The sequence below is a fragment of the Muscardinus avellanarius genome (genome assembly GCF_963383645.1).
Source record: "Muscardinus avellanarius genome assembly, chromosome: X".
NCBI classification, from domain to species: Eukaryota; Metazoa; Chordata; class Mammalia; order Rodentia; family Gliridae; genus Muscardinus; species Muscardinus avellanarius.
Window position 1 is genome coordinate 41,788,727 of NC_137792.1, and position 24,763 is coordinate 41,813,489.

Below are 24,763 nucleotides of genomic sequence, written 5' to 3' on the forward strand. Positions count from 1 at the left end.
TAGTGTTTTTTTTTTGGGGGGGGGTTCATTCTATACTGATAGAAGAATAGAGCCCCCTCCAGGGCTGCCTGCCTTCAAGCCACGGTACAGTTTTTGTCTCGGGTCTGGCGAGGCATCCCTGGGCGAGAATCCCCCGAGAGTGGTGTGGCTGGAGATTTGAAGGTCTCTGTGGAAGGGTCCTGGGCGGTTCTGGGTCTGCATAAGTGCGGTGGCAGCGGGATTCGTTCTCCTAGGAAGAAGCCATCTTCCTCAGAGGACTCAGAACTGGGGCTGGAGGGCGAACTGGAGCAAGATCCTGAGTCCGACCCTGATCCCAAGTCACATCGATGGTGGCCACGTCTGCCAGGGTGGCGGTGGTGATGGTGGTGGCTGCGGTGGCGGCGACGGCCAAGGGCCCTAGGTGGGGGGCTTCGTGGCCTGCGGCGCTGGGCGGGAGGTGCACTCAGGGTCCGCCGAGGACCTCCCTCAGATACCAGAGGATCACGGAAGCTGACGCGGGGTGTGCTTTGGCGACCGAAGGCGCTATCATCTGCGCGCGGGACCGATTGCCCAGGGGACTCCGGGGGTGGCTCAGGAGCACTTCGGAGCCCCAGTTCGGGCATGGAGTGGCGGTGGGGGGTTCCTCTCAGAAAACGGGAGGGCTCCTCGGGGTCTGTAGCTGGGAAAGGAAATATGGGGCGACTCCTTGTATCTGCCCCCCTCCCCCTGGAGGAGGCACGTGTAAAGGTTACCTTTCCCCCACCGGGACTGGGAAAGTGGGGATAGAGTGATGGGAAGGAAGATGGGACCCCAGGAAGTTTGAAACCTGGTACACGCAGTGGGTGGAGGGAAGGATGAACGCTTAAGGAGCCGGGCAGGATTGACCTAAGGGGCGTGGCCAGGGAATGGGGAAGCGGTTCAGAAGGGGACATAGCAGGGCGGATGTATTAGTGGACAGGGAAGGGTTGGAGGAAAGGAAAGGGAACTTGGGCTTTAGCAAGGAGAAATTGAGGTAAGGGACGGCTTCTACGCAGGAGTGGTGTGAACCCGGGCTTCACGAGGTGGCGGGTGTAGTTTGAATAAGGAAGCTGGGCCAAGCTGCAGGAGGAACCAGGTTTGCAGCAGGTGAAGGGTCTGGGCGTGTCCGAAGGGGAGGGGGAGGAAGGAGCCAGAGTGAGACGGGGCGGGGCTCTCACCAGGCTCCGCCTCCGTGCAAATGCCTTTGGTGGCAGTCTCAGACGTCCCCTCCGCAGCAGAGAAAGAGGTTGTGGAGGTTGCCAGCGGTGCGGTGACGGTGCCCGCGCTCCAGCTACGGCGCCCGGGCCCCTGAGCGGTGGGCTCCGACCCAAGGCTGCAGGCTCGTGAGCAGAAGATTAGGCCCCGGCGTGGCAGGAAGGGGCGGCCCAGTAGGGCTCGACCGCAGCGACTGCAGCAGAAGCAGCGGTCTGAAGCGTGCCAGTGCTGGCCCTCGTAAGCCATCTGGCCCTGGTCCAGGCCTGCAGGGACCAACGCAAAGGGGGAAACTGAGGCAGGACCCCCAGACATGCTCCCACCATTCCTGAATGGGGTCATCTTGGCAAAAATTGGGGGATCTGGAGGCAGGGTACCCTGATTGGCCTCTTCCTTCCTGGAATGGGACCAGCCCTTTTCTGGAGAGAGCAAGAAGCTGGGTTTTGTTTGTACCCCATTGTTCCCCATCCTCCTCTCCTGGAGATTGGCTGGTAAATGTCTCATTCCCCTTCCCTTTTCTTCTCAGGGTGCCCCCTCTGCGAATAGGGATTGACATTGGACTCTATAATGTGGACCAGGCTTAGACATTTTTGTGTGTATAGTACTGGAGATTAAACCTAGGGGCATTCTACTGCCAAGGTACACTCCCACTTGTTTTTGTTTTGAAACAAGGTCACCATAAGTTGTTGAGAGTCTTGCTAAATTGCTGAGGCTAGTCCTTTTTTCTGTAGTACTGGGGATGGAATCCAGGGACATTCTACCTCTGAGCTACACCCTCAGCCCTATTTTATTCTGAAATGGTCTAAGTTGCGGAGGCTGGCTGTGAACCTGAGATCCTCCTGTCTTTGCCTCCCAAGTACTGGGATTACAAGCATGTGCCAACCACACCTGGCTCTGAAGTTGGTTTTGAACCTGCAGTCCTCCTATCTTTGCCTCCCCAAGTATTGGGATTATAGGCATGTACCAGTATGCCCAGGCTCTGATTTTAAATTTTGAAACAGGGTCTCACTAAGATGCTAAGGATGGCCTCAAACTTATGATCCTCTTGTCTCCCAAGTATCTCCTCTTCCTAAGTCTTGGGATTACAGGCATGCAGCACCACGCCCAGCTAGGTTTAGACATTAAGGGATGGTGGCTTCAGGTGGAAGGTGGGTGGTAGCCTGGGCCACAATAAGGGGCCTGGGCATTGGGAAAAGGGCTGAGAGTGTAGGGTATCACTAGGAGTTAACCTAGGCTGATGGAGGAGAGTTGAAGAATAGGACATAGCCGGGGGCACTGGAGGCTAGGCTTAGAGGACTGTGGTTAGGCATAGGGGGATGGGGCCTGGAGGACAAAGGGGCCCCTAATGGGTGGGGCTGTGGTCCAGCTATCCATGCATCCCTCCATCCAGTCCCATTACGGTCACCCACCGATGTGCTCCCCGCAGCCGTCACAGTACTCAGCATGGCGGGCCTCGTAGCAGGCACAGCAGTGTGGGCGGCTCTGACGCATGACATAGCGCTGTCCTCCCAGGGAAACTTCACACTCGAAGCAGCAGAAGTGACCCATGTGCCAGTGCCGGCCCTCGGCCTCCGTGCACTCAGGCGAGAAGATGATCTGAAGGATGCAGCCCCCCCCCCCCGCGGTTGTCAGAAAGGCAGGCCCCCGGCCCTTTCCCCTTCTCCTCCATTGCCACCCCCGGCCAGGGAGGCAAACCTCATCACAGGCTTGGCAGCGTGGGCGCAGACGTTCTGCATGGTGGCGCCCGCAGTAGACCTTGCCCGCGTGATAGAAGTAGATGAGATCCACCAGCAGCTCCCGGCATGTGGTGCATACAAAGCACTGTGGGTGCCAGCAGGCACCCAGTCCTGCCCGGCTGGCAAACACCGCAATGTCCCCACCTCCAATCTGCTTCCCACACTGCCAAATGACAGACAGACAGACAGTGGCAACATCACCAAGGTGGTCAGATGGATCTGGTCAGCTGGGCAGGTCGCACTTGAGCCTTCCCCGTGGTGAAATTCTGTGACCGGCCCCAACTACAGGGTAACTGACAGTTCCTACTTGTAGGGTGCCTTAGCTAATAACCCTGTTTATGGGGAAACAATAGAGATAGGCCTTACCCATCTTCCTTCATAGGGGGCTGGGGCCTTGCAGACCTCACAAAATAGTGGGTTCTTTAAAGATTTTTTTTGCAGGTCTAGGGATGGAACCCATGGGCATTCGACCTCTGAGCTACACCCCCTACCCTATTTTTTTTTTATTCTTTATTTTGAAACAGAGTCTCACTAAGTTACTAAGGGTTTTGCTAAATTGCTGATGCTGGCCTTAAACCTGGGATCCTCTTGTTTTAACTTCTCAAGTACTATGGATCAATACTTAAAAACAGGTCCAGAATGCTGGGCGTGGTGGCGCATGCTCGTAATCCCTGTGCTTGGGAGGCTGAGACAGGAGGATTGCACAGGTTCGAAGCCAGCCTCGGCTACTTAGTGAGACCCTGTTTCCAAATAAAATATAAAAAATAGGTATGGGAGTATAGCCCGGAGGTAGAAAGCCTCTGGGTTCCACCCCTAGTACCACCAAAAACAACAACAACAACAACAAAAAACAGGTCCAGACCACAGAGAACCAAGGAGCTCATGCCTTGTGTCCATTGCAAACAGGGGAAGAAACCATAAAGAAGATACACCAATGCCTCCTTAGAGGTAATAATTTTGGGGGCACTAAGAATTGAACCCAGGGACATTCTACCTCTGAGCTATACACCTAGCCCTATTTATTTATTTACTTATTTATTTTACAGGTCTGGGAATGGAACCCAGGGGAATTTGACCTCCGAGCTATACCTGCTGCCCTATTTATTCTTTAGTTTGAAACAGGGTCTCACTAAGTTGCAAAGGATCTCACTAAGTAGCTGAGGCTGTTCGTGAACTGCGATCCTCCAGTCTCAGCCTCCCGAATGCTGGGATTACAAGCGTGCACCACCACGCCCGGCTTGCCCAGCCCTTTTTACATTTATTTATTATTTATTTAGCAGTAATGAAGATTGCTGTTTGTTTGTAGGAACTGGGGATTGAACCCAGGGACATTCTACCTGTGAGCTACATCCCCAACCCTATTTTTGATTCTTTCTTTTGAAACAGAGTCTCACCAAGTTGCAGAGGGCCTCACTAAGTAGCTGAGGCTGGCCACGCACCTGTGATCCTCCTGTCTCAGCTTCCCAAGAACTGGGATTACAAGTGTGCGCCACCACGCCTGGCTTGTACTAAGGAATTAAACTCAGGGCTTTACGCATGACAGGCAAGCATTCTACCACTAAGTTAGATCCACAACCCATTAATTAATTAATTAATTTAGAAACAGTCTCTCACTAAGTTGCTAAGGATCCAAATTGCTTGGGGTGATATTAAACCTGTGGTCTTCTGTCTCAGCTTCATAAGTATTGGGATCACAGGCATGTATCACCATACCTGGCTCTTCAGAGATAATTTGCACCCAACTGAGAGACTACAGGTCCTATCTACAAGAGGGCTCTAGATACACACCTTGTCTACCAGAGGAGACCATAGATACAGCCCCCTGGGGCTTAAGTGGCGGGGCTTAGCTTTCCAAGGCCTGGGAGGTGGATACTGCACCCCAGGACCTTGATTGCTTTTTTTTTTTTTGGTCTTGGGGATTAAAGTCAGAAGCATTCTACCTCCAAGCTTCAGCCCTATCCCTATTTATTTATTTATTTATTTATTTATTTTTGCAGCACTGGAGACCAAACCCAGAGGCTTTCTATCTCTAGCTACACCCCCAGCCTTACTTTTTATTCTTTATTTTGAAACAAGGTCTCACTAAGTTGGGGAGGCCTCACTAAATAGCTGAGGCTGGCCACAAACCCACGATCCTCTTGTCTCAGCCTCCCAAGTACTGGGATTACAAGTGTGTGCCACCATGCCCTGGCTCCTATTTTATTTTTTATTTGGAAATGGGTTCTTTCTAGGTTATTCATAACCTCACTGATTTGCTGAGGCTGGCCTTAAACCTGAGATCCTCCTGTCTCAGCCTCCTAACTACGGGAATTACAGGCATGTACCACCACCATGCTTGGCCTACCCCAGGACCTTTGATATGAGGCTCCCCCATGACTCACCTCCTCACAGATGGCCCCAGTGATGGTCACTGGGAAGATTCGCACAGTGCCCCGCCCCAGATTCTCCCGCTTCCGTTGCTGGCTGAAGGCTCTCAGCTCTTTCTTCTCCTCCTCTTCCAGTGCGGTGCAATACTGTGCCTGGAGGAGAAGGGGTCTCCCAGAATCCACCCATACTCATGAAGTTTCCTTCTAGGCCTTTTTTTCTGTACTTGAGATTGATCCTGGGGGCATACTACCTCAAAGAGATATCCCTAGCCCTCTTTATTGTTTTTATTATGAAATAAGGCCTTGCTAAATTGCAGAGGCTGGCCTCAAAATGATGATCCTTCTGCCTCAGCCTACCAAGTCCTGGGATTACAGACATGTGCCACTGCACCCAGCTTCCTTCTGGGCCTTTGTATAGATGGTACCTCCTGCCTGGTATACTGACCCCTTACCTCTTCTTCCAAGGCCTGGCTGTGGTTTTCTAAGGGACGTCCCTGGATGGTGCTTGCCTCTCTAGACCTCGCCTTGGCTCATCTCTGACCCTCTCCATTTCTCTCCAGCTGCCCTACATTCACCCAGGTGGTGCTTGATCCCCGGTATGCCCTTCTTTCTCACCTCACTGTCGTGTGGGGGCAGTTGGTGCAGCAGCTGCTTGATCCTGTATTTCTCCCCAGGACTGTTGACATAGGGGACCTTGTCTTCTGGGAGGCAGCTGAAAAACTGGTACACCTGTGAGAACATGGGAGGATAGACGGGAAAATTGGGATTAGAGGTGAGCTGGGATGCAGTGAGACTGTGGGTCCTCACTTCTCTGAGAAAATTAAAGTTGCTGGGCATGGTGGTGCACACCTGGGATCCCAGTACTTGGGAGACTGAGACAGGAAGAGTGCAGGTGCACCACTATGCCTGGCTAAATTATTATATTTTTGTGTGTGGTACTGGGGATAGAACTCAGGGTCATTCTACTTCTGAGATACCTTAGCCACTGACTGAGACTCTGTTTTGAAATAAAAAGCAGGTATGTTGGAGCATGTTTGTAGTCTCAGTACTTGAGAGGCTGAGACAGGAGGATTCTAGGTTCAAGGACAGCCTCAGAAACATAGTGAGACCCTGCTTCAAAATAAAAAAGTAAAACCTGGTGTGGTGGCGCACGCTTGTAATCCCAGTAATTGGGAGACTGAGACAAGAGGATCGCAGGTTCGTGGCCAGCCTCAATATTTAGTGAGGCCCTTGGCAACTTAATGAGACCCTGTTCCAAAAATAAAGAATGAGATACAGGACTGGGGGTATAGCTTGAAGGTAGAGTGTCCCTGGGTGGTTCAATCTCCAATACCAAAAAATAAAATAAAATAAAATAAAATAAAATAAAATAAAAGTAAGCCTGGCATGGTGGTGCACACTTGTAATCCCAGCATTTGGGAGGCTGAGACAGGAGGATCGCAGTTTGCAGACAGCCTCAGCTATTTAGTGAGGCTCTTTGCAACTCAGTGAGACTCTGTTTCAAAATAAAGAATAAAAAATAATGCTGGGGGTATAGTTCGGAGGTAGAATGCCCCTGGGTTCAATCCTCAGTACCACAAAAAATAATTTAAAAAAAGGGCTGGGGTATAGTTCGGAGGTAGAATGTTCCTGGTTTCAATTCCTAGTACCAAATAAAAAACAACAACAACAACAACAACAACAAAAAACGGGGTGGGGAGTGTAACTTGGAGGTAGGATGCTTTGGGTTCAACCCCCAGTACCAAAAAAAAAAGGGAAAAATTTTTACTGTAATCCCAGTACTTGAGAGGCTAAGACAGGAAGATCATGGGTTCAAGGCCAGCCTCGGTGATTTAGCGAGACCCTCAGCACCTAATGGAGAGTCTGTTTCAAACTACACAATACAAAGGGCTGGGGTGTAGAGCAGAGGTAGAATGCCCTTGGGCACCAAAAAACAGAGTTGTGAGCCAAGTGTTGTGGTGCAAGCATGTATGTAATCCCAGGTACTCAGGATGCTGAGGCAGGAGGACCACAGTTTGGAGGCCAGCCTGGGCAACTGGCCATGACCATCAGCAACTCAACTCAGTAAGACCCTTTCTTTTTGTGGTACTTGGGATGGAACCCAGGGGCATTCTATCTCTAAGCTACACCCCCAGCCCTATTTTTTATTCTTTATTTTGAAACAGGGTCTCACTGAGTTGCAAAGGGTCTAAGTAGCTGAGGCTGTCCTCGAATCGCGATCCTCTTGTCTCAGACTCCACAATGCTGGGATTACAAGCATGCGCCACTATGCCTGTCTACAGTGATACCCTTTTTTCAAAATGAAAAATAAAGTGTTTAACAAGAATTGCTCACCTGAAATACTAGATGTCAACCACTAAGCCAAGCATGGGAAGGAGGGATGGGGAGGGAATGGGGTGGGGATTGGGTAGGGGCTAACTGGGCGATGTGTGCATGTATGTCTACAAAAGTATTTTCTTTATACCATTATGATGTATGAATCCAGTGCACCAATAAAAATTAAAAAAAAAGAATTGCTCACCTGAGTGTGGTGGCGCATGCTTGTAATCCCAGCATTTGGAAGGCTGATACAGGAGGATCATGGTTCTGGGACAACCTCAGCCACTTAGTGAGGTCCTTTGCAACTCAATGAGACCCTGTTTCAAAATAAAGAATTAAAAATAGGGCTCAGAGCCAGGCGTGGTTGTGCATGCTTATAATCCTTGTGCTTGGAAGGCTGAGGCAGGAGGATTGCACAGGTTTGAAGCCAGCCTCAGCTACTTAGTGAGGCTCTCAGCAACTTAGTGAGACCCTGTTTCCAAATAAAATATAAAATAGGTCTGGGAGTATAGCCTGGAGGTAGAAAGCCCCTGGGTTCCACCCCTAGTACCACTAAATAAATAAATAAATGGCTAAAAAATAGGGCTGGGCTGGGGGTGTATCTTGGAGGTAGATTGCTCCTGGCTTTCCATCCCCAGTACTGCAATAAAATAAAATAAAATAAAATAAAATAGGGCTCAGAACCAGGCATGGTGGCGCATGCTTGGAATCCCAGCATTTGGGAGGTTGAGGCCGGAGGATGGCTTGTTTGTGGACGGCCTCAGCTACTTAGTGAGGCCCTGTTTTAAAAGAAAAAGTAAAAAAGTAGGGCAGGGGGTATAGCTTGGAGGTCGAATGTCCCTGGGTTCCATCCCCAGACCCACACACAAAAAAATAGGGCTTAGGGTGTAGCTGGAAGGTAGAATGCCCCTGGATTTCATCCCCAGTACTGCGAAAAAAAAAATCTCAGTGGAAAAGTGCCCCTGGGTTCAATCCCAGTGGTGGGGGGTTGTGAGCACTCATTCGTCCTCTCTCTGCTCCTATTTTCTCCTGATACCACTGCAGGCAGGCTTCTGCCCCCACCCCCAACCCCAAGCCGTTAAGGTCATTAAGGATGTCCACATTGTTAAAATCATTGTCCAGGTCCAAGTGCTCATTGGATTTGACCATGGTAGCCCTGGCCCCAGACTATTGCTCCCTCTTCCTGGAAACGGTTCCTTCCCTTGGCCTCCAGGAAGTTCTGACTTCCTGCCGGCATAATTGCCTGCTCCTTCTCTGACCTCAGTTAATCAACTCCTGAATGTGGGAGAGTCCTAGGGCTCAGTCCTTGGTCTTTTGCCTCTGTCTACATTCACCTTCCTGGGAACTGTATCCATGCCCATGGCTATAAATATCAGCTATAAATATCAGCTAAGGTGTCACAAATGCATAGCCCCAGGCCTATGGCTTCTCCCTTGCATGCCCAGCTGTGGGACCATTTAGTTGTCTAAAAGGAACCTTAAACTCCAGATCACCAGAACACAACTTGAGCTCTTACCCTTACACCTCCTTCTTGCCTAGGTCTTTCTCAGGCAAAGAAATGGGTAAATCCATCCACTCATACTTGGGGTCACTTTTCTTTTCTCTTTCCCTCTCTTCTCTTCTTCCTGCCTGCCTATCTTCCTTCCTCCCTCCACTTCTCCCTCCCTTCATTTTTCCTTTCTGAATTTGGAATTGAACTCAGGGGCATTCTACCTCTGAGCTACCCCCTTCAGCCCTAATTTTTTTGTGTGTGGTATTGAAGATGGAACCTAAGAGCATGCTACCTCAGAGATAAACCCCCCAACCTATATTTTATTCTTTCTTTTGAAACAAGGTCTCATTAAGTTGCAGAGGGCCTAAGTATCTGAGACTGGCTGCAAACCCCGATCCTCCTTTCTCAGCCTCCCAAATGCTGGGATTACAAGAATGTGCCACCGCAGCACCTGGCTTCAAACACAGTCTTGCTAAATTCCTGAGATTATCTTTGAACCTGCAATCCTCCTATCTCAGCCTCCCAAGTACTAGGATTACAGGCTTGCAGCACCGTGTGCCTGGCTAAATTTTTTGTGGTACTGAGGATAGAACTCAGGGGTGTTCTACCTTTGAGCTACACCTCATCCCTACTTTATTTTATATTTTTAGATTCTTATTAAGTTGCCCAGGCTGTCCTTGAGCTTGCCATCATCCTGTCTTAGCCTCCCAAGCACTTGGATTACAGGTGTATGCATCAAGTATGAGACTTTCTTTTTTTGGTACTGGGGATTGAACTCAGAGGCATTCTACCTTCAAGTTATACCCCTAGTCTGATTTTACTTCTTTTTTATTTGTGGTATTGAGGGAAATCCTATCACCAAGCTATACCCCCAGCCCTATTTTTTATTCTTTTTTGTTTGTTTGTTTGAGGTACTGGGGATGGAACCCAGGGCATTCTACCTCCGAGCTATATGCCTAGCCCTATTTTTATTTTGTGGTACTGGGGGTGGAACACAGGGGCTTTCTACCTCCAGGCTATACTCCCAGACCTATTTTATATTTTATTTGGAAACAGGGTCTCACTAAGTTGCTGAGAGCCTCACTAAGTAGCTGAGGCTGGCTTTGAACCTGCACGATCCTCCTGTCTCAGCCTCCCAAGTGCAGGGATTACAAGTGTGTGCCACCACGCCCGGCCCTAGCCCTATTTTTTATTCTTTATTTTGAAACAGCCTCCCAAATGCTAGGATTACAAGCATGCTCCACCATGCTCGGCTTATTCTTTCTTTCTTTCTTTTTTTTATTTTTTGCAGTACTGGGGATGAAACCCAGGGACATTCTATCTCCAAGCTACACCCCACCCCTATTTTTTTTTTTTTTTTTGCGGTTCTGGGGATGGAACCCAGGGGCATTCTACCTCTGAGCTATACCCCGTGCCCTATTTTTTTATTTTTTTTTTGAAACTGGGTATCACTAAGTTGCAGAGGGCATCACTAAGTAGCTGAGGCTGTCTGCGAACTGCGATCCTCTGGTCTCAGCCTATCCACATGCTGGGATTACAAGCATGCGCCACCACGCCTGGCTTCCACCCCTATTTTTATTCTTTATTTTGATCCTCCTGTCTCAGCCTCCCAAATGCTGGGATTATTGCCACCATGCTCGGTTTATTTTTGTTTGTTTTTTGTTTTGTTTTTGTGGTACTGAGGGTGGAACCCAGAGGCTTTCTACCTCCGGGCTATGCTCCCAGACCTATTTTTAGAAACAGGGTGTCACTAAGTTGCTGAGAGCCTCACTAAGTAGCTGAGGCTGGCTTTGAACCTGTGTGATCCTCCTGTCTCAGCCTCCCAAGTGCGGGGATTACAAGCATGCGCCACCACGCCTGGCTTCGGTTTATTTTTTATTTTGAAATAAGGTGTCACTAAATTGCAGAGGCCCTCACTAAATAGTTGAGGCTGTACAGAACCTGCAATCCTTCTGTCTCAGCCTTCCAAATTCTTGGATTACAAGTGTGCCTGATTTTATTTCTTATTTGGAAACAGGGTCTCATTAAGTTGCAGAGGCTGACTTTGAATTTTAAATCTTCTTGTTTCAGCCTCCCAAGTACTGAGATTAGAAGAAGAATATACCACCATGCCCAGCATGAGACCCTTTTCAAAAAAAAAAAAAGAACAGGGCTGGGGGTATAGTTTAGAGATAGAATGCCTCAGAGTTAAAGCCTGGACCCCCCCCCCATACACATACATATAAATAAAATCTCCAGAATCTGCTGAGAATGGTAGCACATGTCTGTAATCCCAGTCACTCAGAAGGCTAAGGCAAGAGGATCACAGGTTCAATGCTAGCCTGGGCAAGTTATCCTGTCTCAAAAGAAAAAAGGAAAAAAAAATCTGGCTAACTCCAACTAGAATAACCATCATTCAAAACACAAACAACAACAGATGCTGGCGAGGATGTGGAGAAGTGGGAACTCTAATACATTCATTGTTGGTGGGATTGTAAATTAGTGCAACCACTTTGGAAAACAGTATGGAGAATCCTCAGAAGAATGGGAACAAATCTACCATTTGATCCAGAAATACCACTTCTGGGTATCTACCCAAAAGATAGGAAACCAAACTATCAAACTAATGCATGTGTATCTATGTTCATAGCTGCACAATTCACCACAGCCAAACTATGGAACCAGCCAAGATGTCCATCAACAGATGAATGGATTACAAAACTGTGGGATATGTACACAATGGAATTTTACTCAGCCATCAAAAAATACTCAATTACATCATTTTCAGGGAAATGGATGGAACTGGAAGACATTATGCTACGTGAGATTAGTCAGTCACAAAAAATAAGAAAGCAGATGCTTTCCCTAATATGTGAGAGTTAGGGAGAAATGGGTCATAGGAGGAACTCTAAATGAAAAAGGAAATCCTATAGAGGAGCAAACAAGACAACCTAAAGGAGGAGAAAGGAGGGGGGAAGAGGAAAATCTCTAAAACACAAAATGTGGGGACTTCCGGGAAGATGGCGACCGAGAAAAGCGGGGCTTAAGAGTCCCGCTAACAACCAATCTCCATTACCACAAAAAGAGCGCCTTTCATAGCCAGAAAACACCATCACCAGAAAAACAAAAAAACCACCAGGCTCCAGAGAGAAAGCGGACTGAGAACAGAGCTCAGGGCCACAGAGGAGACACACGCGCCCGAGGACGCGGCAGCAGCGCCATACTGCCGGCGGCAGCGGCGAACTCAGCGGACGGCTACAGCAAGCCGAGGTGAGCCGATGCGGAACAGCCAGGCGGGATCTTTCAGCGCAGACAGCATTTAAAGCTCCCAGTGGCTGAGCTCAGCACACGCTGCAGGGATTCAGAGTGGAAATCAAAACCAGAGAAGAAAAAATACGCCAGCCTCATGGCCGAGGGCGTGGCAGAGGCGCCATATTGTCACCGGCGGAGGCAGCAGCAGTGAATTCACCGAGTCCAGTACAGCTACATCTACGTACTCAAGAACAGTGAGTCAAATTGCGGGCCACAGAGGAGAAATCCCAGTATTGTGCCTCCTGGGACTTGACCCAGTGAGGGAGTGGTGGTGGCAGAGATATCACACCATAGGAGAGCGTGCAACCTGGCACCCCCCATAGTTTAAAGCAGCCTCTATCGACTCCCTGGGTCGGAGACTCTGTGATACAACCCAGTAAAGGAGTAGTAGGGTCTGAGATAATACAGACTCGAGATCCAGAGCACCTTAAGTGAAGCCATAGTGACCCAAGGGAAGAACCCAGAGAAGGCACAAACCTCCGAAATCATGGGAAAGAGGAATAACACTGAAGTAATGAATGTGCACAACCCCACAACATCAGAACCTGATAAAACAGAAAATCAGAGATTTCTAGAAGATCAAATCAGGAAAATAACTGTAGAAATAATAGAGGTGCTTCGAAAAGAACTCAGAGAGAGCCAAAAAGAGATAAAGGATGCAATTAATGAAGTAAAGGCCTCAATTCAAAGCACAAACAACCGATTAGACCACATGGAGAACAGAATCTCGCTCTTAGAAGATGAGCAATCCAAAAATGAATGCATAGTTTCTAATCTAGAAAAAGATATCCAACAGCAGGAATCTGACATTGAAGAAATATGGGCCCATCTTAAGAGAGCTAACCTAAGAATAATTGGAATAGAGGAGGGAAAAGAAAGTGATACCAAAGGGATCAACAATCTCTTCAAGGAAGTAATAGCAGAAAATTTTCCAAATATAGAGCAAGAGGTTGATACACAGATCCAGGAAACTTATAGAACTCCCTTTAGACAGGATCGGAGAAGAGGATCCCCACGCCATATAATTGTCAAAATGACCAATGTGGAAGCCAAGCAGAGAATCTTAAAGGCAACAAAAACAAAGGGCCAAGTGACAGTCAGAGGCAAACCAATTAGAATCACTCCAGACTTCCCAAACCAAGTCATGAGAGCCAGAAGGGCTTGGAGTAACATATTCCAAACTCTGAAAGAAAACAACTTCCAGCCAAAAATTTCCTACCCAGCAAAACTTTCTATCAAATTAGATGGAGAAATAAGAAGCTTCCATGACAAACAGAAACTGAAGGAATTTATGTCTTCAAAACCAGCGCTAGAGAAAATACTCAAAGAGATTAACTACAAAGAAGAAATAGGTAACACTCACCAGAACCAGAGAAACAAGGTTTTCCATCCAACAGACAACTAAGATTGGTTATCTGTGGAGATTCATTATTTATGTTAGTCTTTTACCTATCTCTAAATTGTATTGTTTGCCTTTATTGTTGTTAATTTTTAGGATTTCTAGTTGGAATATTAATATACCTTCAGATATAGCATTTGGAAATATTTTATCCAATTCTATTAGTAACTTTTAACTCTGTTTACATTGTCTTTGGATATACAATATTTTCTTTTATTTTTTAGGGAGTTTGTATATTCTTCTGTTGCCTGTGCCATTGAAATCATATCCAAGAAATCACTGCCAATTTCAATGTTGTGAGGTTTTATGACCCAGATTTTCTCCTAAAAGTTTATAGTCTTAAGATTTATATTTAGGTCTTTTATCTAGTTTGAGTTAATACTTGTATGTGGGATTAGGTAAGGGTCCAATTTTATTCTTTTCCATGTAATTATTATTTTTCAACAATATTTAGTTAAAAGATTATTATTTCCACCACCAAATCTTCGTGGAAACCTTGTCAAAAATAACTTGACAATATAGGGAAGAAGTTAGCTCTAGGCTTGTATTTAACTCCAATGGTCTATATATCTGCCTTTAGAACAGTACTACACTGTTTCAATTATTGTAGCTTTATATGGTTTGAAATCAGAAAATATACATCTTCTAGCTTTGTTTTTGCTTCGAGATTGTTTTGGGTATCTAGAGTCCATATTCCATATCAGGATAGATTTTTTTCTGAAAAATAAATATATGATAGTTTCACCTAAAAAAAAGAAAAAAATATTCTCTGGTAAGAAAGAAAGCAAAAAGAAATATTGAAATGTTATATTTAAGTCATCAAAAGCTTGGCATCAGACAAATGAAACTGTTATGTGAGATTATCATTTTTAATTTTGGATAAATTGCTATAATACTAGATGTCAACCACTAAGCCAAGCATGGGAGGGAGGGATGGGGAGAGAATGGGGTGGGGATCGGGTGGGGGCTGACTGGGCGATGTGTGCATGTATGTCTACAAAAGTTTGTATCCCACTATGATGTATGAATACAGTGCACCAATAAAATAAAATTAAAAAAAAAATTAAAAAAAAAAAATAAAAAAATAAAACACAAAATGTACTTAAACATATCGAAGTCAATCACTAAGCCAAGCAAGGGAAGGAGGGACGGGGAGGGAATGGGGTGGGAATTGGGTAGGGGCTAAATGAGTGATGTGTACATGTCTGTACACACAAGTTTTTTACCCCAATATGATGTATGAATACAATGCACCAATAAACAAAAGAAAAAGAAAAAAATCTGGAATGTAGCTCTGTGGTAGAGTGCCCCAGGTTCAATCCCCAGTAGCACACATGCATGCACACACAAAATCTAGACTCTAATTCACTATTGCCACTTCCAGCATCGTTGCTAGTCACCTGGACTAGTTTGGTGGCCTCCTCCTCACTCTTCCCTGCTTCCTCCTTCACTCCTGCAGGCTGATAGCAGCAGACAGACAGCTTGAGAATTCATGAGACAAACCTCATCCCTCCTGTGCTCCCAACTGTCGTGTGACTTCCCCCTCATTAAGAGTCATGGTCAACGTCCCCTTCATCTCTCTCAGTTCACCTGCAAGCACTGTTCCCTAACTCCTCCCCAGCTACATGGGTCTTCTCATTCTTGCTCACATATGTCTGTCAAACACCTTTTTCTTGGCCTATCACCATTCCCTTTGCTTGGATCGCTCTATTTGCAGATATATGCAAGGCTTACTTCTTTAACTCTTTTGTGGCAACTCTGACATTCAATCCCACAGAGGCTTACCTAAGCACTCTATTACAATTCCAGCCCCCTTCTTGCCATGTCGCCACCCTGAATTTTATTTTATAGCCCGTCTATCATCTGACATAGTTAACTGTCTATATCCACAAGTTCTGCATCCTCAGGTTCAATAAGCTGCAGTTCAGATTAAGAATATTTAAAAAAATAGCCGGGTGTGGTGGCGCACACTTGTAATCCCCGCGCTTGGGAGACTGAGACAGGAGGATCACACAGGTTCGAAGCCAGACTCAGCTACTTAGTGAGGCTTTCAGCAATTTAGTGAGACCCTGTTTCTAAATAAAATACAAAATAGAGACATCTGGGGGTGTAGCCTAGAGGTAGAAAAGCCCCTGGGTTCCACCCCCAGTACCACACACACACACACACACACACACACACACAAACATATCGAAGTCAATCACTAAGCCAAGCATGGGAACGAGGGAGGCGGAAGGAATGGGGTGGGAATTGGGTAAGGGCTAATTGGGTGGTGTGTGCATGTATGCCTCCACCATCTTGTATCCCATTAAGATGTATGACTACAATGTACCGATAAAAATAAAAAAATAAAAAATAAAATAGGGCCTGGTAGTATACACTAGCAATCCCAGTACTTGGGAGGCTGAGACTGGAAGATCACAAGTTCAAGGCCAACCTCAGAAACCTAATGAGATCATGATTCAAAATAAAAAATAAAATATGGCTGGGGGTATATCCTAGACATAGATTACCCCTGGATTCAATCTCCAATATCACATACACACAAAGAATATTTGAAGAAAAAAAAAAGATGTACCTGCACTGAAAACACACTTTTTTGCCATACACATTTTATTGTTTCCAAAAAATATCTTTTTGTGGTGCTGGGAATGGAACAGCAGGTATTGGGCAGGTGAGGCAAGCACTCTACCACTGAGCTACACCCTCAGGCCATAAACAATGCAACTATTTATACACCATTTACATTAGATAATATCAGGTATTACAAGTAATCTAGAGAGGATTTAAGCTGGGCAAGGTGGTGCATGCCTGTAATTCCAGTACTTGGGAGGCTGAGACCGGAGGATCACAGGTTCCAGGACAGCCAAGTAGTGAGACTGTCATCAACATAGTGAGACCCTGTTTCAAAATAAAAGAATAAAAAATAGGGCTGGGGATGTAGATCAGAGGTAGAATGCCCCTGGGTTCAATCCTTAGTACCACACAAATAAATAAATAAGAGAGGATTTAAAGTACATAGGAAGGCTGGGTGTGGTGGCACATGCTTGTAATCCCAGCATTCTCGAGACTGAGACAGGAGGATCACAGTTTGCAGCCAGCCTCAGCTACTTAAGTGAGATCCTTTGCAACTCAGTGAGACAGTTTCAAAATAAAGAATAAGCCGGGGTGTGGTGGCTCACACTTGTAATCCCAGCAATCGGGGAGGCTGAGACCGGAGGATTGTGGTTCATGGACAGCCTCAGCTACTTAGGCTCTCTGCAATTCAGTAAGACCCAGTTTCAAAATAAAGAATAAAAAAAATAGGGCAGGGGGTGTAGCTCAGAGGTAGAATGCCCCTGGGTTCCATCCCCAGACCCACAAAATAAATAAATAAATAAAAATAAAGAATAAAAACAGGGCTGGGGGTAGAGTTCGGAGGTAGAATGCCCCTGGGTTCCATCCCCAGTACTGCAAAAAGAAGAAAGAAAGAAAGAAAGAAAGAAAGAGAGAAAGAAAGTGAAAGTACATAGGAAGATGTGCATAGGTTACATGCAAACAGTGCACTGTATTATGTATAGGACTTGAACATCTGTGGATTTTGGTTTCTGGAAGTGGGGGGACCTAGAAACCAATCCTACAAGGATATTAAAGGATGATTATGTACACACACAGACACACACATATTTTATGTGGTAGTTGGCATTGAACTCAAGAGCATTCTACACCCTCAGCACTTTTTACTTTATTTTTAATTAAAAAAATTTTTTTGCAGTACTATGGATGGAACCCAGGGGCATTCTACTTCCGAGCTACATCCCCAGCCTTATTTTTTATTCTTTATTTTGAAACAGTCTCACTGAGATGCAAAGGGCCTCACTAAGTAGCTGAGGCTATCCTTGAACCACGATTCTGTCTTAGCCTCCCAAGTACTGGGATTACAAGTGTGTGCCACCACGCCTGTCTTTTACTTTATTTTTTAAATTTAAATTTTTATTTTTTGTGGCATTGGGGATTGAACCCAGAGGCATTGTACCTCTGAGTTACACCCCAGCCCTATTTTATTTTTATTTGGAAACAGAGTCTTACTAGATTGATGAAATTCTCACTACTTGCTAATGCAGTCCTTGAACTTGCGATCCTCCTGTCTCAGCCCCTCAAGTACTGGGATTACAAGCATGCGTCACCACGCCTGACTCTTTTTTATTTTATATATTTTAAATTTTTATTTGTTTGTTTTTGGTACCAGGGGATTAATCCTGGGGAATTTTATCTGAGTTACACCCCTAGTCCTTTGTGTGTGTGTGAATGAGCCCACAAGCCCCCTCTATGTCCAAGCTATACCCCCATCCCTATTTTTTTATATTAATTTATTCATTTATTTATTTTTTGTGGTACTGGGAATGGAACCCAGGAGCATTCTACCTCTGCACTATACCCTCAGCCCTATTTTTATTCTTTATTTTGAAACAGGGTGTCACTGAGTTGCAAAGGGCCTCGTGGATCCTCCTGTCTCAGCCTCCCAAATTCTGGGATTACAAGGGTGAGCCTCCACACACAGATCTCCCTATTTTATTTTGATATATGGTCGCACTAAGTTGCTGAGGCTGACCATGAACCTGTGATCCTCCTGTCTCAGACTCTCAAGTATTGAGATTACAAGCATGGACTACCATGCCTGTTTTTTTGTTTTTGTTTTTGCAGGTCTGGGATGGAACCCAGAGGCGTTTGACCTCCGGGCTACAACCCCTGCCCAATTTTTTATTCTTTATTTTGAAACAGGGTCTCACTGAGTTGCGAAGGGCCTCACTAAGTAGCTGAGGCTGTCCACGAACCACGATCCTCCGGTCTCAGCCTCCCAAATGCTGAGATTACAAGTGTGCACCACTATGCCCGGCTCCATACCTGGTTTTTAAAAAAATATATACTTTTTTGGTACTGGGGATGAAACCCAGGGGCATTCTACCTCCAAGCTACACCTTCAGCCCTATTTTTTATTTTGAAACAGGGTCTCAGTGAGTTGCAGAGGGCCTCACTAAGTAGCTGAAACTGTCTGCAAACTGAGATCCTCGCTTCTCAGCCTCCCAAATGCTGGGATTATAAGCGTGTGCCACAATGCCCGACTTTTTAAAAATTTGAAATGGGTTCTTACCAATCTGCTAAAGGTCTCACTAAATTGCTGAGGCTGTAATCTGCCATCCTCCTTTTTTTAATTTTTTTCTGGAGTACTGGAGATTGAACCCAGGGGCATTCTACCTCTGAGCTACATTCCCAGTCTTAATTTTTATTATTTATTTTGAAACATGGTCTTACTAAATTGAAGAGCGCCTCACTAAGTAGCTGAGACGGGCCTCGAATCATGATCTTCCTATATCAGCCCCCCAAATGCTGGGATTACGAGTGTGCACCACCAATGCCTGGCTGCGATCCTCCTTTCTCAGCCTCCAAAGTACTGGGACTACAGGCATCTGAAACGTGGTCTCGTTATGTTGCCTAGGCTGGCGTTGAACATGTGCTCCTCCAGCATCTTCCTCCTAAGTACTGGGATTATAGGTATGTGCCACTGTACTAGGCTAGAATGACTAGTTACTGGTTTGCTTATTGGTTGTTGCTCCTTTTGGGAATTTCACCACCATGTGAGAAGGTATCTTTTTTTTTTTCCTACACAGTGCTGAGGATTGAACCTAGGACCTTGTGTATGCTAGGCAAGTATTCTACCACTGAGCTATACCTTCACCCCCTATTTTCTTGTTTTTTTTTTTTTTTTTTTTTTTGCGGTACTGGGGATGGAACCCAGGGGGAATTCTGCCTCCGAGCTACACCCCCAGCCCTATTTTTAAATTTTTTTTATTTGAAACAGGGTCTCACCGAGTAGTAGCTGAGGCTGGCCATGAACCACGATCCTCCTGTCTCAGCCTCCCGAATGCCGGGCACCAGCATACCTGGCTCTGGTTTTTTTTTTTTTTTTGTGGTACTGGGGATTGAATCCAGGGACATTCTACCTCTGAGGTATACCCCAGCCCCAGCCCTTTCTAAATTGCAGAGGCTGGCTTGCAACTTGTCATTCTCTTGTGTCAGCCTCCAACGTACTAGGGTTACAGGACTACACCACTATGTCTGGCTTAGTTTGTGTTGTCTTCACTGCTGTGTCCACAGTGCATAGAACTAAGTCTGACAGTCAGGAAATAGTTGATAACTATTGAATGAATCGGTCAATGATGGCGTGATGAATGACATGCTGGAATAAAGCCTGGGGTGAAGGGTAGAAGTGGAGGGAACAGGCTGTAAGGAACTGGCTGTGATGTGGGGAGGTGGCTCACTACTCCTAGGTTACAGAAGAGCCAGAAGGAGCGAGCGTGGTGGTGTGCACGCTTGTAATCCCAGTACTTTGGGGGGGACGGAGACAGGAGGATCATAGGTTTGTGGCCAGCCTCAGCTACTTAGGCCCTCTGCAGCTTAGCGAGACCCTGTTTCAAAATAAAGAATAAAAAATAAGAGTTGGGCTGGTGCACTCTTGTAATCCCAGCATTTGGGAGGCTGAGACCAGAGGATCTTGGTTCAAGGACAACCTCAGCTACTTAGGCCCTCTGCAACTTAGCGAGACCCTGTTTCAAAATAAAGAATAAAAAATAAGGCAGGGAGTGTAGCTCAGAGGTTGAATGCCCCTGGGTTCCATCCCCAGACCCGCAAAAAAAAAAAAAAAAAAAAAAAAAAAGTCAGAAGGACTCCAGATACTTGCCCACTTATTCTAGCAGTGCGCCAGACCTAGATTCTCACCTGAGTGGTGTGTGTGTGTACTCCCACTGGAGAGAGTGGATGGCTGTGGCTGGTCTGCCTTTGCTCACCTGCTCGGGTTTAAGGCCAGGGGGCACCCAGGCGTATTCTTCGGATGCACAGCCCGAGTCGTCGTCGGAGATGGAGTGGCGCTGGAAGTCTGAGATTAGTCGACACATGATGCGCTCCAGGTCCACTGGCACCGCGTGCACTGCGTGCTCCTCCCGAGGACATTTGCAGTGCTGGCAGATCTTTCTGGAGGGATTGAGTGAAAGATAATCACTAAGGAGTTGCCCATTGAGTTGCCCATCTGGATCCTTGGACAGCACAAATCTACCTGAAGGATGGGAAATGCAGATTACCACCAAACCCTAGGCCTCTGGGCTTGGGCCCCATAGGAAGTAGGGCTAAACCAGTGTCTGGCTGTGAACCTGTGGCAGCTCGTGGGGAGTAAGGTGCTAGGTGTGAGTGGGGGGCAGTAACACAGAGGCTGAGGGAACTAAAGAGAGCCTGAAGGCCTGATGTAAAGGGGTGGGAGTGTGAGGTCTCATGGACACCCCTAATCTTCCTATTTGGGGACTTAGATAAGACTCTCAGGTGTAGCTGATCTGAGAAGGGTGGTACTTTGAGATTGGAATTTTTTTTGTACTAGGGATTGAACCCAGGGCCATTTTACCTTTGAGCCCTGCCCCCAGCTTTTTATTTTATTGCAGTACTGGAGATGGAACCCAAGGGCATTCTACCTCCAGTTACACTCCTAAGACCTATTTTATATTTTATTTAAAAACAGGGTCTTACTAAGTTGCTAAGCACCTCACTAAGGTGCCAATGCTGGCTTCGAACCTGTGATCCTCCAGTCTCAGACTCCCAAGTACTGGGATTACAAGCGTGCGCCACCATGCTCGGCTTGATTGATTGATTGATTGATTGATTGATTGATTTTTGGTGGTACTGGGGTTCCTGGAAACCCTTCTACCTCTGGGCTACACTCCCAGACCTATTTTATACTTTTATTTGGAAACAGGGTCTCTTAAGCCAGCGAGGCTGGCATCGAACCTGCGCGATATTCCTGTCTCCACCTCCCAAGCGCGGGGATTACAAGCATGTGCCACCACGCCCGGCTTATTTTAATTTTGAAATAAGGTCTCACTAAATTGCTGAGGCTGGCCTCGAACCTGAGAGCCTCCTCTCTCAGCTCCCAAGTGTTGGGATTACAGGTGTTTGCCACTGGGACTGAGACTGTAGTTCTAAATCTAGGAGTTTCCACTCGGTAAAGGCTCAGGGCTCTGTTCTTGAAGGTGGGGCTCTAGTCTGTGATGTGGTGTGTGTGTGGGGGGGCTTTGGAACCTATGGGGCTGAGCATTCTCTTGGAAGTATTTTATGAGACTTTGGGTGCAGGGCTCCTGTAGGAAGATAGGACACAAGGTGCGGGAGAAGAGTTCTGAGCCTAAGAGCCTTGGGGAATTCATGGGCGGTGCTTAGGGCAAAGACAGAGAATCTCCCTAGAGACAGCACTCTGAAGCTTGGCCAGGACTCTCTTGGAGGCGGAGCTGTTTAGTAGGTGGAGCTCTCGTGGAAGTCCGACTCTTGGGAATACATCAGGGGCCGGGATCTGATTCTGAGCCTAAAGCGCTTTTCCCTCATGATCTCTATGGGCGGAGCTCAAGCCGAGGGGCGTGGTCTGAGCCTCGGTGCATTTTTCCTGGAGGGCGCAGCTCTAACAGAGCCAGGCCCTGGGGAGGGTCGCTTACCTCCAGCCATGCAGCAGGAAGCCGGGGCACTGTTCCCGACAGGAGTTGCAGGGCTGGCCCCGGTCTGGGTCCTCAGTCTCCGGTGGCTGCAGTGGGCGGGGATAGACACCGCGCCGGGCAAGGTGCGGGGGTAGAGACGGAGACGTCAACGCCTGCCCTTCCACTCCTGGGCCTGCGACCGCACGCTGGGGCCTGTCCCACCAGGGCGGAGCTGGGCAGGCCGGGGCAGCTCCTAGAGCGTGGGGGGAGGGAGACCCAACGAAGCCAGAGGCGGGGCAGCTGAAGTCACCCCCTATATGCCCTCTTTTCAGCCTCCCTGGGCTGGCCTTCTCCCTATTCCTCAGCTTCGGACACTTCCCACCAGCCCTGGATCCCTCCAGGCCTCCCCCAGAAGCAGAGTACTCACCTTACCAGAGCAGAGTCCCTAGCCCCTAACCTAGGCATCCGCGTCCAGGCCTCATCCTGGCCCCTTCTCCTCCCAGGGGGCCAGGAGCACTCTAGTTCCACAGGGTAGGAGTCGGAGACCCCATCCTACCTTGGGGTTCCTATCTGAACATTGATCCTCCCTTTAGGAGCTCAGGAGCCATTCCTACAAATCCTGGTTTCATTCCCTTATATCTAAAGGATCTGAAGACCCTCCCCTAGGATTTCAGGAGGCCCCTGCTCCATTCAGAATCCCCCACCCCAAGATGTCTGGGCTTTTACCCCTCATATTCTCGGCCTATTCGCTCCTCTGGACTATCAAAATCAGACTCCACCTTTCCTGGTCAGACACCCTCCAAAGGATGAAGGAGACCTATCTAGGAAGTTAAAGCTCTCAGGATCAGATGTAAGCCTGGAAGCCCTGTGACCCCAGACCTCAACCTCTCCACCGTAAGTGTTGAGGTACTCCACGAGTGTAGGATCCCATCCCTTAGCCTATGTTATCCCGAGGTATGTAAGTCCCTTCTCTAGGAAGCTCAGGAGGTCCCTGTTCAATCCAAGACCCAATCGATGTGGCCCTGAGGACCTCCCTCCCGTAATTCAGAGGAAACGAGGCGCACTAGGTCCCGCGGTACTGATGAAGGTGTGTGGAGCGGTGACCAGGGAGCACAGGCCACCAGATCTATACGTTTCTTTAAAAACCTCCAGCAGCCCCAGCGCCCAGGTCAGGGAAAACTGGGAATTCCCAGATCTTCTGAGGGGCTTCTCGCTATCCCTGCGTCCTACCCCCTCTCCTGGGCCTCAGTTTTCCCTTGACCCCCACCGCCACCCAGAGTCTCGCTCACCAAACGACCGGAACGACGCCTTCGGGACCCACGCGCGAACATGGCGCGTCCGGACAGGGTCAAGCCGGGCTGGGCAGGGCGACTGGAATTCTTGCGGCTGCCAGGGCACCGCGCGTCCGGCCTGGGATCTCGGTTCCGTAAACCTGACACCGACGTGGGAGGAGCGCGCCCAGGAGAGCCCGCCCCTGGGCCTGTAGGCTCTGGAATCCGAGGCGCCCCCTGTCTAAGGGTGAGCTGTCCACAACGTAGGAGCATCCTGCGTGAAAGCCCCCAACCCGCGGCCTGGGTAGGAGCTGGGCGCGCCCCAGCCCCAGTCTCCACAACCCCACGTGGCCTCTAGGCTTGAAGGCTGTGCAGCTGGGGGTGGGTATGGAAGTGGCGACCTGGCTGCAGAGAGTGGCGCGCTAGGGTGCACGTACTGACGCTTTTTCCGAGTTTGTTTGGAGGTTCTAGCAGGGAAGCACAGCTACTCGTGTGCCCTTGACCGGAGAACAGCCCTCTATCAGGGGAAGGTTGTCTTCTTGTATCGAGTACACAGCTTCCGGAGAGACAAACTTGGAGCGGCGAGGGAAGAAGGGGACACCCGCCTTGCCCGCTAAATCAGCGGAATCAAGCTTGGCGATCAATGGGGTGACAGACATCACAGCTATATTGCCCTCATATCCTAGATGCTTATTTGGGACAGGGGTTAAAGCTACCTCTCGGTCCCTCCCCACTTGCGAAGATCCCAAGGTCTCTTTTTTCCACGATGAATATTGGCAAAAATAGTCCTCAACCACCTCTGCAGCCCCTGCTGGTGTTTGGTGACTCTCTTCAGACAGCTAGACCCTCCCCATTCCTTAGAGCCAGGATTATTGGAGATTTATAGAGAAGAAGCTAAAATAACTGGCTAGGTTCGAGGCTATCTTCCCGGCTTCCTCCCCACCCTTACAGGTCCAGCGGCCGTGTCCCCTAGGTCTGAGTAGTAGATCCTTAATATCCCACTCCATTTTGCTGTTTCCAGGTAGACATCTTCTCTCCAGAGCTGTCTCCTTGGGTCTCTCAGGCCTCGCTGTGCCTCGGGGCAGGGAGGAGGGGGTCCTGTGCCCGCACTCAGAACTCAGGCGCCTGACCCGGGCCTCTAATTAGGCACTGAACTGGCGGCGGCCTGCCTGGCCTTTCATTGTGGGCGCCAGGGAC

General features: G+C 47.9%; 1 protein-coding gene across 1 annotated transcript; it reads right to left on the reverse strand.

The window, feature by feature from the left end:
* Positions 1-74: 74 nt before the first annotated feature.
* Positions 75-23,626, reverse strand: PRICKLE3 (prickle planar cell polarity protein 3; the record flags this gene model as incomplete). The annotated part of the gene is made up of 9 exons (XM_080718294.1): positions 75-658; positions 1,176-1,475; positions 2,619-2,805; positions 2,905-3,108; positions 5,327-5,464; positions 5,927-6,040; positions 20,637-20,820; positions 22,317-22,402; positions 23,585-23,626. The coding sequence occupies 9 exons, from the start codon at positions 23,624-23,626 to the stop codon at positions 75-77; spliced, it is 1,839 nt and encodes a 612-aa protein (XP_080574420.1).
* Between the last annotated feature and the right edge of the window lie 1,137 nt (positions 23,627-24,763).